General features: G+C 35.5%; 1 protein-coding gene across 1 annotated transcript; it reads left to right on the forward strand.

The window, feature by feature from the left end:
- Window positions 1-5723: 5723 nt before the first annotated feature.
- LOC121430783 (COP9 signalosome complex subunit 5) lies at window positions 5724-17608 on the forward strand. Its single transcript, XM_041628180.1, has 8 exons — window positions 5724-5926; window positions 9740-9848; window positions 10434-10559; window positions 11804-11932; window positions 12533-12598; window positions 13203-13400; window positions 16283-16428; window positions 17293-17608. The coding sequence occupies exons 1-8, from the start codon at window positions 5793-5795 to the stop codon at window positions 17375-17377; spliced, it is 993 nt and encodes a 330-aa protein (XP_041484114.1). The 5' UTR covers window positions 5724-5792; the 3' UTR covers window positions 17378-17608.
- Window positions 17609-17968: the final 360 nt, after the last annotated feature.

The following is a 17968-nucleotide window of genomic DNA, read 5'->3' on the forward strand; positions in this document are numbered from 1 at the left end:
TAAATCAAATGAACTATGCAAGGAGGTTTGTGACAGATATCCATAGTTACAAATTGCATTTTTTCAAATAACGTAAAAAAGAGCTAATCACATTCCACATGTTCATTCAAGCGTGAATGTTTAGTTAAACGCCTTTGAATCATTGAAGCATGTTAATTGATCATGAACACAACGAAAAAGTTCAGAAAAGATCATTTTCAGTTACCAAAATGAAACAATACTTGCCTATGATATTTGAAAATCGTATTTTTTGTTTTCAATAAATGTTCATTGAACCGTGAAACGATGAATACTGTTGAAGAAACTCTTCCCCAAAATAACTGTCATCATATTCAATTATTTTATTGATAGAAACCTGTAAAATATCCAATTATAGCAAATTCGGACTTGTGTTTATTCAACCGTGAAATTTAGCCAAAAAAATTGTATCGTCTTTTAGAAAGTACCTTTTATAAGCCTTCTGACTATTTTTCATGATGAGAATGTGGAATTAGTTCCAATAAAATGGAATCAAAGTCATGATATTTTGCTTGTGACTTTTGAAAAGTGACATTTTTGCCTTCTGACGGTGCTCACTGAAGCATGACGTAAAATACGTCCATAACATTTACTCAGAGGGTAGCTTATAAAATTACCTACACGCTCATGTAAAAATATATCAAAAACTCGAATTGGTTTGGAAATTATTGATGTTTGTTTAAGGGGGGACTTACTTTTTTTGTTGTGTATAGATTACGTTTATCTTCACTCTACAAAGAAAGTACATTCATGTGAATAATTTTGTGTTTCTTCATTATTTCTCTTTAATTTCACGTTTCTTAGTATTCAATGTCCACAGGTTAATAATAATATATTAGATTTCTATAAATCACTTTCTGTCGTAATGAGATGTCCAAGGCAATTCAGAACAAATAAGAGAATGAAGAACCCTCCCCCCAAAAAACAAAAAAATTACTAGTTTGAAATGTAAGAAGTGTCTAAATGGATGTCTGTCAAAAAGCAGCGTTATACAGATCAGTATGTGCATGTTGGTTGTCATTTGTCTGTATTATGAAGTAGTTGTATAGACTTGATGGGTGTTTTATCAAGCTGTTTGTAAAGATAGGCACGACTGGAACATGATCTGAGGTGCTAAGTCGGCTGCACAGGGATATATCACATAGCACAAGAAAGGATCACCAGTCGTGCGTGAAGTCATTCGTATCTTACAAGCAGCTGTATGAAACACCCATCTGGTCAAAATATCTCCACATCATGAAACTCATTTGAATGTTATCAAAGATTAGATTCTTTGTGCAAATTGAATAATTATTACTTTTAAGGTTTAAGTCTGCCTAAGTCAAAACTCTTTGGACCACCAAAATTTGTGTTTGATGTAGAAGAAATTTGATGTAAAAAGGTAAATACATCACATACTTTTCACAATCTGGATTGAAATATAGCTTCCACTTCCAGGCAGTTATTTGATACGTATCTGCCAAGCATAGAATGAGCGACATGAAGTCTTTGATTTTGCAGAAATTACCAATTGATTCAGCCCCCCCTTATTATCTCGGCCGTCGATCGCGCGATCGCGACGAAAATTGGCACACGTGTTACCCATGGCATTATCTACAAAACTATAACATCAAATTCTGCATAAAATCTCATGTCTCATTAATTATGCTAATTTATGCGTAAAATCATAAGTTTGCTCTAATCAATAAAATAATGCCCCTGAAATGCTAATTTTTGTTTCACATACTCTAGATAGGCATCTGATCAAATTGATTTAAAAAAAATTTCAAAATCACATTTATTTTTATGTATTCTATTGTTTTCTAAATTTCTTATGTATTTCTTTGTTTTTTTGACTTATTGTTTTCTATTGTTTTTTCAATGGAAATTGTTGGGGAATTTATTTTGACCATAAAAAAGATAAAATTGATTGATTTTGAGCAGTAAAAGGAAAAATAATGATACATTTATGAATTTTAGCTAAGAACACTATTTGCATTGGATTTGTACACAAATTCACGTTTTTGAGTAATTTGGGGTCTGCATGCACTTACGAAATGTTGCGTAATTTTGGAACCGTGTACCCGGGGGTCACATTTTTGGTCTCAAAACTTGCGCGAGACTTGAAAGTAAAATGTCCGCGAGCGACGCGGTCAAAAAATTTCTCGCGGCGGATTTATCGTGAAAAATGTCGAAAGGGGTCTGAATCAGCCCCCCCAGGCTTTTTAGGGTTAAAATGACAAGTATGTTGCAAAGTTAAAGATAAGTTTAAACCAGGGAATCGCCACAAAGCTTCATTGTATAAAACTTGTGTTTTAGATATGGACATAGTAGAATAAAGCAACAGTAATCTTTGTTGAAACATGTGATGTCAAAATATTTTGAATGGTTCTTTAACAATAGCTGCATCCTTTGATTTACCCCATGTTCGAATACAGGGCAATCATCCTGATTCCCCATTGCTTTAGCTATGCAGAATGTTGGGGATTAGAAGTGGAAAGTTTGCTGAATGTAACATTTTCTGATGTAAGCCGTGTCATCTATTGTCTCTATGTGCTTCCAAAGGACTTAGGTTTTATACATGTACCTTGGATTTAGTGTGGGAAGCTGTTAATAGAGTACACCAATCATTTTAAGGAATTCAGTTTTGCCAGTCACATACTCACCTCACCTGGTCAAATGTTGCAAATATTGATTAATGTATTGCCGAGAGACATTAGTGATGCAGCAGGGAGTTGAACCTGATACCTTGTGATTCAATTGTGGATACTTATCCACTGGACCACAACACCTGTACACACAGTGGCCAAGGCTTTTATTTAAGTACCTTGAGTTCAGTTTTTTTAGTCATCCTTGAAATTGACATTCCAGTTGTATCAAGCCATAAACCAAATTTATCATTAAGCATTCCCCAAATCTTGGAATAAAATATTGCTATTTTAGTTTGTAGGCAAAGGGATAGTTCATTTTGAGATAACCAAGCAGGAGTAGACTGTACAAAAACATTGAAATCTCTAGTATCTGATCTGATCATAAAGGCATTTTCTATTCACGATGGGGGTAAAGGCAAAGGTTTGCAAGGGCAAGCCATTGAATGTTGACAACGGTCAACCTTCCAAACTCTTGTTGGTTTAGAGCATTCAGACGCCACTATTGTCTGACACTTTTTGATAACAAAATTCCAACTTTATATAGAATATCACATAGATGTTATACAGAGAATTATGTAATTGAGCATATTGTATTCCAGGGAAGTCTTTGCCAAGAAATGTGTAATTGTTGAAGTATTCATTGTATATTTATTTGCTTGTGATATATCTTATTGAGAATTCTACCAATGTCTTCTTCAATCGGAAATATTTATCGACATATCAATATTTATTTGGAATGATTACTGTTAGCCATGGTGACTTTAGATACTAGGGGCACACAAGGGTCTTGGCAAGGACGGGTCTATCGTGTTGCCCAATCATTATGAAGCGCTGTATGAGGCGAATTCTAACAATTGTATTAAATCAGCACCACGAAGGACGGTCCTTGCAAAGCTCTTTTGTGCGATCGGCTCTAGGAGGCTTTGGATCAACTCTAGATAAAGATACCCTGCAACCTATTTTTTTCAAAAGAAATTTTTTCGCGTGATATCATGAGGCTGTATTTTATTAATAACTGGAAAATGAATATCATTGGAGAGGGGTAGTATTACGGATGTCGTTATCTAGAAGTTTGTCAATAGTCACTCAGGAGTCAGGGATGGTGTTTCACAAAGATGTTTGTAAGTCATGCACAACTTTGTGCATGTCATTCATAAAGTCATTCTTAAATTACAATCAGCTTTATGAAACAGCCTTCTGGTGTATGAAGTACCACAGTTGAGGGTACTACTTAAAAAAAACGAATGAATTTAGCTGTGATTATTCAATATATATTTTGTGCTAAGCACTGAAAAGTGACTTTACTGAAACCTTGATTATTGTAAGAATTCCTAATGAATGGCTTACAATTAGAATGTGTGTGTGTGATTCCAAATGTTTATAATAGAAGTGTCTTAAAATGTTGTATAGATCAGTCAGTTGTGAGTATTATTTAATGTTCAGTATGCATACATGTGTAAATGAACTTGATTAAAAGTACTTAATAAAGCAATTTCTTTTGTGACAATGAAATTAAAGAATATTAATTAAAGAAACAGTGATACTGTCTTCTTAAAAATGAGAGAAATTCTTATGTGATGTGTTGTTTCTGGTGTGCATAAACTGCCTTGTATTTGATATCAAATTAGAAGTTTTACTTGATTTGCAGGGGCCTGTTTCATGAAACTTTATATATTATCAAATTTGCAATATCAGTTAAAAGTCACTGAAATCTTTCAATCTGATTGGCTGATAGCCTATTTGGTATACATGTAGATATTGTGTATTTGCTATTATAACAAGTCTTTACAAGACCCCGATCCTCATTTAAGAGCATTATCATAAGAGCAAATATTATGGAATCATGGATAAAAAAAGGAAAGAGAGATGAGGAAAAAAAACTTTGGTTTGATCAACACAGCACCACCCTCCCTTTCCCCCATATATAAATGAATACAGACACAAGGCAGAAAAGTTGGCCTATATGGTCATCAGATTGGGCTGCCAAGTAAAAAAAATAGTATTTTTGAGCCAACCCCCCAAATTACCTTATTTCATAGTTTTCTTTTTTCCTTTTTTTTTTGCTTGTCAAACTTCTTGGTACCAAATTGACCTTCATTTTGGACTGAAACCTTTTTTTTTGCTTGTCAAATTTCTTGGTCAAACCTCCTCTGTAGAACACTAGATACACCCCTGTAATCACTTCTGTATCACAATTTGAAATTCGATATGATAGCATGGTGTGCTTGTGTTATAAAAGTTCAGTGGATTTTGAGTCGTTTTTGTCTGTTTTTTTATGATGTAATGACATATTTGTATAGTAAATAAACTTATGGTAATGACACAGGTGGCATCCCTCAGTTGTATCTACTTATACTACAATACATTATCTGTCTCCTCGGTTCCAATTTTCCTAAGTAGCAGGTAAAGAGTTGCCTGACAAGGAAATGGTGACCTTTTCCTTTTGTGGACGAGAAAAGAATTTGAAAAACAGGGATTACAGGCTGGCAACTTGTCATTGAGCTTGATAGCCATTGCTTTAGAGATACCAGTCGTCAATCCGGCAACCCCCCCCCCCCAAAAAAAAGGTGCCAATTACTATATAAGCCTGCTTTTTTTTAATTTCCCTTTCCTTGGTTTTGATAGCAACCAGTCAGTATTATGACTTTTTGCCAGCTCTTCCTTTATTTTTTCTCCATTTTTATTTTACATTGCTATAGCATAAACTTTTTTGTTTCTCTAGCATTCTTTTCTTTCATGTAATTTCTTTGTAATATCCTGTACTCAACAGAATAAGAATTCTTTTTTTTATCCCTCTCTCTTCTTTTCATTACTTTTATTTATTTATTGTTTTTATCATTTTCATTTTCCTTTTTCCTTTTTTTGTTTTATTTCGTTTCTTTTCTCCATTCTTCTCTTCTTTTTCTTTTTCTTCTTTTCTTTTCTTTTCTTCTTTTCTTTTCTTTTCTTCTTTTCTTTTCTTTTTTTCTTTTCTTCTACCTTTTTTGTGATGTCACTTATTTCTTTTCATCCCCATTCGTTTGTTCTTTTTTTGCTTTTGTTTTGCCTACTTTAATATTAATCATTTCCGAAAAATCAGGGTTAACTTCAGTGACGACCTTGAATTTTTTTTTTCTCTGCGAAATTCTGAAGAAAATAGGTGACATGGATCGTGAAATAGCCCAAAAGACATGGGAAATGTCTAACAACGTTGAGCTTGTTCAAAATGTTGATGAGATTTACAAGTATGACAAGAAACAACAGCACGAGATACTGCAAGCAAAACCATGGTCGAAAGAGTAAGTTTGTCCTCCCACAGTCAGATCAGTCCCAACCGTCGCAATCTGTGTTGTAAATTTAAGAGCGGATAGGCTTGGCCGGCCACTTCACAATTCTACAAACTCACTTTTTCTTCGCACGCCATGGCCATGGCACGGCTAACTTCTGAGTTTTGACAGGGGGAATAGCCATGGCAAAACCCCTAGTAGATTAATAAATAGGAATGACTGAGGAATACATATTCTTCGACTTAATTAATTAAGTCACTTTGTCTTTGCCAAACTTCTGTCTTTGCGCCGTCTGTCACTCTGTCTCTGTGTCTTAATTTTATGATTCATAATTGATGATTTTGAAGATTTTACCTGAGCTGATCATGCATCAACATTGCTTCTCATCTCTGATTTGGGTACATGTAAATGATAAGAAGATGTTCCTGAAAGCTCAGCTGTTGATATGTATGATGGGGTGACCATAATTAGCGCACATTTTTATTTAACAATTAAGGCCTATGAAGTTGATTTTCAGTCAAAAAATTCTCACAGCTCACACAAAATTAATCAAAATCATAAATACCAGATGGGAGGCAAAATCCCAAGTCAAATTCGCTTGATGAAATTTTAAAGTAGGTCAAGGGTTTTGCTCGTAATGCGATCTAAAAATTCAATGGCGATCGACTAGTGCGTGCTTGGCTGAAAACTTGTCATTAAAAAGTGTGACCTTAATTTGCGCATCATCATTTTGCAAAGCTTTATAAAAGAAATCAAGCAGACAAACATAAGATAATTAGATCAGATGGAGGATAAAATAACATAAATTTGGTTGGTATCACATTTTACTTATTTGTAGACCTCTGCTTGCAAACTGGCGATTTCTTGATACTTTTTGAGAAGATCGGATTTTCTCGGAGCGGATGTAAAAAGTAACAGAATTCCCCAATGTTTAGCCAATATTTTCACAGATTGATACCTTACATTCAACAAAATTACCATACTGGATATTTTTGGCTGGCTTTTCTGTTGGTTATAATATAACTTTTTCAAGATATTAATTAGATAAAGAGATATTCGACAGTGCAAAATTAGGTAACGTGTGAATTAAGGTCACACCACCATACAGCGTTCTTCCAGTAATGAATTGAAGTCATGTTGTGATCAAAGAAAACTCACAAAGTTTGCAGCCACCTGCTGGACTTCGGTTAATATTGTAAACCAAATCGCCGTGTTTTTACTTGCACCCTCCACCTTTTTTTGTGAATAACCTCCAACAGCAACGTCACTGTTAGCCATTGACTGTACATGCACCCATCCCAGTTTAACATCCATCCCAGTTTAGCTTCCAGTATGAGCAAAAAAGGTATTACCGGTATTTCTTCAAGGTGCAAGGTTCTAATTGGCATTCCTAAAATCATCTGAGCATGAAATTATAGACATCTATTTTGAATTCATCAGACTAACAACTTTTGTTTATTTAGCAAAAGATCTAATGTTACATTGTAGTTTATTAGGGTTCAGCTGCAGTTGTTGCCTTGAGGAATGTTGGTGCTAATTATAGATTTCATTGGCTGCAAAAATATGAAACTTCCCCCCTTTTTTCCAAGCTCTAACTAGCCAAATATTTGCCCAGATTTCAGAGTCGCTACTATAATTCTCTGTCGATGCATTATTGACAGAATTCAAACCACGTCACGCATTGGAAACATCTGTGTTTCAGCTTCAATATTGACGTCATGGTTCTACTTCTAGTCTCATTCGCACTTTTACCTTTTTTACACAGGATTTTCTTAACCCCGGACTATCGCTAACCCTGTACTATCCTTAACCCCGTACTATTTTTTTTCCTTTTCACACATGCCAAATTGTTATTGCTAACCCCGGATAAGGAATGCTTGCTTTTTTTTGCACACGAAACTCGCTAACCCCGGACTAGTGGTTTTTGTCGATCATTCGTAGTACAAGTACTTCTCTCGTTCACTTTTTACACACGCTAAAATTTCCTTAACCCCGTACTACAGTGCGTCCCAGAATAAACGAAACCGAGTTTTAGCGATCATTTATCATAAATTAATCATAAATAGAGAAGATAAATGACCTATCAATTTAAAGCTTAGAATCTCCTCTTTCATCTGATATTAATTAGCCTATTTCTTATTCACGCATGAGTGAGCAAAAACAATTTGAAGAAATGATACCAAAAATTCATTTGGCGAGGGGTATCTGGGTTTCAAAAAGAAACCACACTTCTGAAAAGTTCAATATCTGCTCTTTAATTTGGTACCTCAATTACAGAAAATGGTCAAGTAACAAAAAAGTTCTGGTCATTCGAAATAAGGCTTGTATTTCCATAATTTCATGACAAACGTGTTTTCACCGGTTTCCCACAGAAGCTTTCGCATGGTGAACAAAAGATTTAATGCATGGCTGATCGTCAACAAAACGGAGTGTTGAGTGAGTTTGAAAGCCAGCCTGGAGAACCTCTTCATTTTATGAAATTATTGAAATTCAAGCCTTATTTCAAATGACCAGATCTTTGTTATTTCTTGACCATTTTCTGTAATTTAGGTATCAAATTAAAGAAGAGATATTGAACTTTTAAAAAATGTGGTTTTCTTTTTGAAACCCAGATACCCCCCGCCAAATGAGTTTTTGATATCCTTTCTTCAAATTGTATTTGCTCACTCATGCGTGAATGAGAAATAATCCAAGTAATATCAGATGAAAGAGGAGATTCTAAGCTTTAAATTGGTAGGTCATTTGTCTATTTTATTTATGATTAAGTAATGATAAATGATCGCTAAATCTCGGTTTTGTTTTTTCTGGGACGCACTGTATAGGTGGGGCTAAATTGCTATTTAGCCCCACCTATAGTACAGGGTTAAGCTTAGCCCACTTTCGTTTTACACTAGCGATCTTAACCCCGTACTATCGCTCTTAGCACCGCAATTGCTGGGATAACCCTGCTTTTTGGCAGGGCCAAATAACCCCATACTAAAGGTGGGGTTAGCCCACTTTGCAAAAATGCTGTGTAAAAAGAAAGTGGGCTAAGCTTAACCCCGTACTATAGGTGGGGCTAAATGGCAATTAAGCCCCACCTATAGTACAGGGTTAAGGAAATTTTAGCCTGTGTAAAAAGGGTATTTGTCTTCTCTGCATTATTATATATGGAATGAAGCTACATGTAGCTACCAAAATACATTCGTACCTGTCAGTTCCCGGCAAAAGCTGTAATGGTACGATAAAACACCAGAGGCCTGTTGCATAAAACTTTTTACCTGAGAAAACTCAGGTAAAAACTGAAAACTAAGGTTAGCCTGATTTCCCCCATTGACTTTAACTCAGGGCAAAAACTCCGGTAAAAACGACCTGAGTTTTCTCAGGTAAAAAGTTTTATGCAACGGGCCCCTTAAGGTGGTCTGTACTCTGACAGGAAGAAGAAGGAGGTTTCACTAAACATTTGCATTGGAATGCATCCAGGAATTTAAATTGCTAACTTCAGTTCATATTGAAGCTGCATACAAAATAATGAAGCTGAAGTTAGATTGAGACTAGAACCAAAAATTCATCAGAAAGATGTTCTTGATGGCCAATGTAATTTAACACTATGGGGATCAATTGATTAGAATGTATTCAAACTGCAATTCAGCTCTGAAATCTTTAAATTGTTTAGTTGCAACTTTTCGCTTTGGTCTTGCTTTTATAAAGGAATTTTCCACTCAAGAGGAAAACTGTAGGCCTATGTATTCTTTTCTCCTTAAGAAAATGTATTATTTGGCTTTAAACTGTTACATGTAAATCTCCTTACAAGTCTTCCTATTCTCTCTGCACCTTCATTGACAGCAACCAGTATTTTAAGTATATCAAGATCTCGGCCCTAGCACTGTTGAAGATGGTAATGCATGCAAGATCAGGAGGAACACTAGAGGTCATGGGACTGCTCCTGGGAAAGGTATGTTACCTATTTTATATTTTTAAATAGAAATTCCAGTAAACACTGATTTCATGAGAAAGTCTGTAAAACAAGGCTTAATTGTCAGTATATCATCGAGGATCTAGATCTGGTACAGTTACATAAAGTGAACTTTGTGAAATCTTGAAATCTACGCTGAAAAATGTTCACACTGAAGATCACCAACACAGATAGGCACACGTGGGACAGTGTATTATTATTGGTGGAATAAAGACCCGATGGAAGTGGCCGAATCCGTGCTTATTTTGCTTATTTCTCAGCAATTACACATTTTCTTCCTAAATCCTTTGGCACATATTTTTTATTCATACAAACAGACACTTGGGTGGTCATATTAGATTATGTAAAAAGTCATTTTGAGATCGTTACCAATCCTGGAATTTATCTTTAATTCTGTTTGCATACTTTCTGTTATCTTTCTTTTTCTGCTGTCATCTACATCGCAAAGTTTTCTCGTCTTGTTTCATAGATGAATTGCTGATTTATCTACACCCTTTTTCATTTAGACCAACTGGTCATAGGCCAAGTAATTAATATAAACCTTTTTATTTTCATTATTTACAGGTTGATGGTGAGACGATGATAGTAATGGATTGCTTTGCTCTTCCAGTTGAAGGCACAGAGACGAGAGTCAATGCACAGGCTGCTGCATATGAATATATGGCTGCTTATATTGAGAATGCCAAACATGTAAGTTCCTTGTGAATACAATTGTGCTCAATAGTGAATCCTACCCCAAAACGCACTCCATCATGCAGAGTGTTGAATGTAGACAACACTACAATGTTCGGCATGCCTAGAGAAAACAATTTTATTGGATGTAATGTTTTATCACATGGCAGAACTTCAACACTTCAAATATGTTTATTTTCTGGCGGGGTTCACTACACTGTATATAGCTGCTTTTATACTGAAAATGCCAGACATGTAAGGCCCTTATTGTGAATATGTAGCTGCTTATGAAAATGTCAAACATGTCAGGTTCTTGTTATGATTATATATTTATATATAGTTGCTTGCTTATATTGAAAATGACAAATTTTTCATGGTTTGATTATGGGTATATTTAAATCTGCTTTATCCACCACCTGTTTATAAAGACTACAAGTTTGGATTCTCTTGAATAATGGGACATCAATTTGTTTATATTGAAAATGCCAAACATGTAAGTTATTATTTGGGTTCAAATTGTGAATAGAGTCGAGCCTGCTGTAATGACCAAAAAAGACCATAAGTTGTATTCCATTTAATAATATACCCATTCAAACTTGTTTTATGTCCATTAAGTTCAGCTAGTGGGTGTTTCATAAAGCTGTTTTTTAAGTTACACACAACTTTAAGAACGACTGGAAAATGTTCTTAGGTGCTACATGTAAGTCATTTAAATAGGGATATATCACAAAGCACAAGAAAAGGTCACCAGTCGTGCTTAAAGTCATTCGTAACTAGCAAACAGCTTCATGAAACACACACCTGCTCATGAAGACCACTATTCCTGTCTTTCTTCTTTGGAGGTCTTTATCCACAGGTCTCACTGTATATTACAGCTTAATATGTTGAAAACACAAGAGATGTGCCCAGACCCAGGTCTGCACTGGCAAGGGCCTTCAGTATGCTAGTCATCGTAGGCTATGCACTTAGACCCTTCAATGGCACAGTCACATTTAGCCTGCGATAGCCATCCGGTGGGCTGAAAACAGCTTTTTTTTGTGATGATTTTTGTACCAGCTTTCTGTATGTGGTTCATAAAGGAATCTGTTAAACGGCTTTTTTCGACTGACCTTGCGGACATCGTAAGGGAAATGTGACTGCATGCAGCATAGGTCAGGTGAAACATATGCACAGCAGACTACCCAGACCCTTTCAGTGATGTTTGTAATTCTTATTGTTATTTATACACCCTATTACGTTTTTCATTGTCTTTACGATTACAGGTTGGACGTTTAGAAAACGCTATTGGTTGGTATCACAGTCATCCTGGATATGGATGCTGGCTGTCAGGTATTGATGTAGGAACACAGATGTTAAATCAACAGTTTCAAGAACCATTTGTGGCCATTGTGGTAGGTGTTTTACTTCATTTGTAATACATGATTATTAAAATACATGAATAAAAAGTAAATTTCACATCATTTTATCATTTAACCATTAACGTCACTATGTGCTTCTATAGGACTTAGGATATTTTACTTTGGCTTTATTAGCCTTGAAGATAATTCCTGCCAGGTAACCATGAGTCGAGTGTGGCAAATGTAGCTTGATATCCTACGAAAGGACATTTGTCTTGCAGCAGGGATTTGAACCTGGTACCGTGTGGTTCAATGTCCAGAGATTTATCCACTGGACCATGAAAGTTTATATCCCTGAGCCCTGTAACACAGAGGTTGGATTGCAAATAGTGATTGAAAGCACGATTCTGATTGGTTCCTGGTCTGTAGTTTGAACATAATGTGTATGAAACAGGGTGCTTGATTGACCATTGCAGAACACAGCTCTGGTTTATGACTTCTAGGAATTTCAGTTAGCCTCATACATTTGATTTATGGTATGATATTCTATCGGTCTATCCATGTACATATTTTTTTGTCAAAATGCAGTTAGATATGTAAAAATCTTAGATAACGTTTAGTTACCAGCTTCTGTATGGCTTGTTTTTCATACAGGTTGATCCAGTCAGGACAATATCTGCAGGAAAGGTCAACATCGGTGCTTTCAGGACGTATCCAAAGGTAATGTTTCTAGGTTGAACTCTGCCACCTCGGCACACGAGAATCCCACTGACGGGATTGGGTTCTGGTATCGTTTTATCAATTCTAATGTTCTGATGTTGTGATGATAGAAGTATCAGGCAAGCAAAAGTCCATCTGAGACTTAAACTTTTACTATTCCTTTTATTTCATTGAAATTGAACGTTTAAAGTTGGATTCAGCCTTGTTAATATAAAGCTCAGGAACATTCTGTGTATATCGTAAGTCTATGGGATTTAAGGTGCTAAAAAAAACTCTACCTTGGCAACATTTGCATGCCTTAAGGGGACAAAATGTGTTTTCCAAGGGGATCCTCATTAAAATTTAGTGAGAAATAAATTTTGTCATAAGTTGCTCGGATTAAATAAGTAAAAGTTTGGACATAAACAGACGGACAATGAGAAATTTATTTAAGAATAATAGTGAATTTCATTCAAATGTCCTTTTCTTCTTCTATCAAACCTTCAAGTATATTATTTTCAATGTCTGTCCTCCCCCTTTCGTTCAAATAATTTTTTTTCTTCTGATTGTGTTCTTGTTAAACGAAAGTTTACCTTTCTCCTCCCCCCATCCTTCTCCATCCCAGGGATACAAACCACCTGATGACGGACCGTCAGAATACCAGACCATTCCACTCAACAAGATTGAAGACTTTGGTGTCCATTGCAAGCAGTATTATAGTTTAGAGATCTCATACTTCAAATCAGCTCTGGATCGTAAGCTGCTAGAATCACTCTGGAATAAATACTGGGTCAACACGCTCAGCTCGTCAAGTTTACTTACAGTAAGTCAACGGATTGATGCGATGCATTGCATGATTTGTTTTTTTAAGAGAGAAAATGCTCAATAATGATTTCAACTTCATTGAGAAACCAATCTCTGATTGATTCCAACCAGTGTTGTACGATGACTACTTGGCTTGTTGTACACAATCAAATGGGAGGCTGAATGTAGGGGGTGGTTTCATTCAATTTCGATTGTCACAATTTCATTCAAGTAATTGTGCTGAACTGCAGTTAAAGTGCGCATTTGGGGATTTTGCTCTTTTCTTTCACCTGCTGATTCCAACCTCATTTTCATAGATTAAAGTAGGAAAAATTTATTATTGTTCGTATCTTTGTGAAATTCTGATGCGTTGTACAACACAAATATTCTTGTTCATGCTATGCTATGGTGGTTAGCTGCGGTCAGAACCGGCCAACACTCAAAATTTCTGTCTGCCACTCAGTGCAATATCACACCTGCCTGCCCAGTAGTAACTTAGAAAGAATTTATATAAGAATGATACAGTTTACTAGCTTTTTTTCCCCTGAGGCAAGGTGTCAGGCAATTTTCTGACCACAACTACATGGAGAATTCAATCTGTTGTATTTTTTATGAAAATGTTAATCCTTTTCTGTCCATTAGTTTCAATATTTGTAATTGTTGTTTCTCGTTATCTTGTTTTGCCCTATTTCCCTTTTGGGCAATTCCACAGGTAGGTGGACATGAGCTTAAAAATTCAAATTCAGTATTTTCTTGAATTTTTTTGATACTTTAAGTCCTTCATACATGATAGTTTCAGGAACAAGAAATAAAAAGTTTATTTTCATATGTATACTTTGAAAAAAAAATGGTCAAAAGCTGTGTCTTCCATTGTGTACCAAAATACAAGAAAAATAGTGAAAAATGAAATATGCCTTTACCATTTTGTTATTGCAACAACATACCACTTCATATATTTCTGAAGTTTAGAAGAGTCAAATTACTTAAAATACACAACGGCTTTTCAAGTAAATTTGTAGTACTCATTCAAAAATGAATATTGCAACCTGCTCAGGTGATGTAACGTGAGTAACCGAAAAAACTGACTTTGTTTTCTGAGAGAAAAATTCTTCACAGTTAATTGGTGGGATTTTAAATTCTCTTCCTTCAAACAATCTTTGACACAGTGATGACTATCAAAATCATTAAAAAGTACAATTTTTTTTATAAAACTGATGAATAAAAACTGTAACGTGAGTAACTATGTAACGTGAGTAACCATCATGTAATGTGAGTAACCAGTAAAAATTATTCAGTTCAGAAACATTTTTTGTGGGATGTCAAGTTTTAAGTGTCATGGTGAGTTGAGAAGTTATTTTTGATTAATTAAAAGAAAAATGAGGGTACATCTCTTTGATGCGACTCTTTGTTCATCAAAATATCAGTGGTCATACAATCACACAAAAAATTGAATATTAGTAGAAGTATTCACAATGCAAGAGTGCATTAGTAAGACTTGGTTTTGATTAACCAATCTTTAAAAAGTGTTCGAACAACACAATGAATACCCTTACCTGTAACCCTATCTAGGCCGGGGTATTTTGGGAGTTGATATGGCGGGGGGGGGGGGGGGGGCTCCCAGTCCCCCCTTGAGATCTCGGCCATTGGCCACACGATCATGCCGAAAATTTGCTTCAAAATTTGTCTTGGACATAATCTACAATATATATCTACAATAAATACAGTAATTTATTTCATACAAATTGGTATTAAGCGATTATGCTTATTTATGCATAATTAGTAAGCGAAATCATACTTTTCCCTCCTACTCCCTAATAAAGCTCCAATTGTTCCAATTTTTGGTATAAAATCTCTTTTTGATGTTCCTAGCAATTGATTTTACACACATTGAATTTTTAATGACATGTGTGTTGTTAACCATACATGGACAAAATGTAACGTGAGTAACCGTAACGTGAGTAACCATATTATCTGCACCCCTAGTAAAAACCATGTGTTCTTTATTTTTTAATTACATACAAAGTTTGACTCTCTAATATACTTCTTTGAAATGGATATAATCAACGTATAAAATCTCTTTTTGATGTTCCTAGCAATGAATTTTACACACATTGAATTTTTAATGACATGTGTGTTGTTAACCATACATGGACAAAATGTAACGTGAGTAACCGTTAAGTGAGTAACCATATTATCTGCACCCCAAGTAAAAACCATGTGTTTTTATTTTTTAATTACATACAAAATTTGACTCCCTAATATACTTCTTTGAAATGGATATAATCAACTTTCATAAAAGTCTTGTATGAGGAGAATTTTCACTTATGTCGACTTTTCATTTTATGCATGTCCAAATCATGTAACGTGAGTAACCGACACATTCCAAAGATTTGCCAGGAGCATAATAGAATTTCCCAAGTTTTTTTTTTATACAAAGGATAGTCAGACTGTGTACTTTGTTGTGATAAGGAGATGTTTAGTTCCTATCAATAATAATGGAGTTACAGCTCCAAGTATGAGTCAAGGTGTCTCCAAATGTAACGTGAGTAACCGTGGAATAGCCCTTTTCTCTTTTTCCCATCCACCTCATCCATCTATTGCTCTCATTGTTGCTCTTTCTCTCTTTTTATTCATTTTTTCTTCTTCCTCCTCCTCTTCTTCTAATTATCATTTTCTTTCTTCCCTTTTTTTTTCTTTGTCTTCTGCCTCTTATTCTTTTCTCCCTTTCTTTTCTTCTATATATCTCTTGAAACACCTCTCTTATCTTCCCCTCCCCCATTCTACCTTCCTTTCTCTTATCCCCCACCTTCCCATACATCACTTCCTCTCCTCCATCTACTGTCTAATGTTACCCTGTGCATTCCTTCCGCTCCCTCTCACTCACATACATCCCTCTGATAGAATGCTGACTATACGATAGGTCAAGTGTCAGATCTTTCAGAGAAGCTTGAGAATGCTGAGAGTCAGTTAGGGCGGGGTAGCTTCATGCTTGCTGTTGATCATGAAAAGAAGGCTGAAGACAAACTAGGAAAAGCTACAAGAGATAGGTAAGTAATACTTCTACTTGTGGAGGCGTTGTGGTGTAGTGGCTTAGTCACTTGAATCTTTAACAATTGGTCGAGGGTTCAAATCTTACCTGACACTTATCCATGTTTGCCACTCTCCGACCAGGGGGCCGTTTCATAAAGCTGTTCATATGTTAAGAGCGACTTTAAGAACGACTGGTGATCCTTTTTTGTGGTAAATGTCATATTTTTGGCGATGGTGAAGCGCGTAAGAAAGGATCACCAGTCGTTTTTAAAGTCGCTCTTAATTTGCGAACAGCTTTATGAAACACCCAGCCGGTGTTAACGGGTACCCAATAGGATGTGGACGTCAATGTCCTTAGATTGGCATGTGTGCACTGATAAACTAACAGTTGCCTGGCCAGGATACCCCCCAGGATGGAGCATTTAATGCATGGAACAGTGATGGATCCTTGACTGGGGTAGTAATGATTACAATATAAAGCACCTAGAAACACAGCATATAAAGCTCTATATACATGTAACCATAATTATACATACTTCCAGGATACAGCCCAACTCCACTAAACATGGTCAAACTGGCAAATATGAACTTCCTTTATGATATCTAGCACTCTAATGTAGGAATCATTCAGTTCCTCATAAGAGAGCCTTTGAAGATTTATCTTACAAATTTAGTTTTGGCTATAAATCAGAAAGCTGAAAAGAAAGATTATTCTATGAATTTTTCAGTCCATTCTACGCTTTAGAAATGGTTTTAAACAATGAATAAAATATGTACTTATTTTTATTTTGGTCAGGAATGAAACTAAATGGATTTTCTTTTTATATCACTATGTGCATCCCATGCTGCATTATTTTTTCTTTTCTTCTTTGCCCCTTCAGCTGCAAGTCCACCATAGAGGTCATCCATGGTCTCATGTCACAGGTCATCAAGAACAGGTTATTCAACCAGGTCCATAATCGCTGAGAAACGAGGCATTTTATTCATTGTAGGAAATAATGATAACTATTAACAAAGGACTTAAGGTTGTATGTTTGCTTATTGGAAATAGCCTCCAAGGAGGCCCTGTAACTCAAAACTCTGTGATTAATGATAGGAATGATATTTGTGACTGATTGTATTGGTCATTATGTACAATTGATCGCAGTGCTCATTCATAGAAGCAAATGCTTATCAAATGTTACAGGGACCAGGATGTATTTTTACGAAAACGTTTATAATTTACAGCCACCTTATGATTGGCCTCAGACCCGATTTTGGAATAAAACGTGATAACAGTTTATGAGAAGATGAAATTGTAGAACAAACTAGAGCCCAGACTTCTGAATTGTCTTGTGAATACTCTTATGGAAATTTATTGTTATTTCATTAATCTTCATAGGAATGAATTCAAATACATTTCAGAACTGTAATGACGTCATAGCAGTCGTAACATAAGCTACGATTTTTTACCACTTTTTTGCCATTTCTGCCAACTGAATACATGCTAATATTGAAAGATTTGATATTAGAATTCTGATAGTTAACCTTGAAGCCCCGACAAGATATCTCTATTTA

This window comes from Lytechinus variegatus, chromosome 17, assembly GCF_018143015.1.
Source record: "Lytechinus variegatus isolate NC3 chromosome 17, Lvar_3.0, whole genome shotgun sequence".
Classification (NCBI taxonomy): Eukaryota; Metazoa; Echinodermata; class Echinoidea; order Temnopleuroida; family Toxopneustidae; genus Lytechinus; species Lytechinus variegatus.

Excerpts from the sequence above, each read along its gene's own strand:
- LOC121430783 (XM_041628180.1), top strand. The coding sequence starts at position 5,793 with ATGGATCGTGAAATAGCCCAAAAGACATGGGAAATGTCTAACAACGTT. Across the intron at positions 12,599-13,202 it reads CTTTCAGGACGTATCCAAAG|GGATACAAACCACCTGATGA; the intron begins GTAATGTTTCTA and ends TCTCCATCCCAG. Across the intron at positions 16,429-17,292 it reads GGAAAAGCTACAAGAGATAG|CTGCAAGTCCACCATAGAGG; the intron begins GTAAGTAATACT and ends TTGCCCCTTCAG.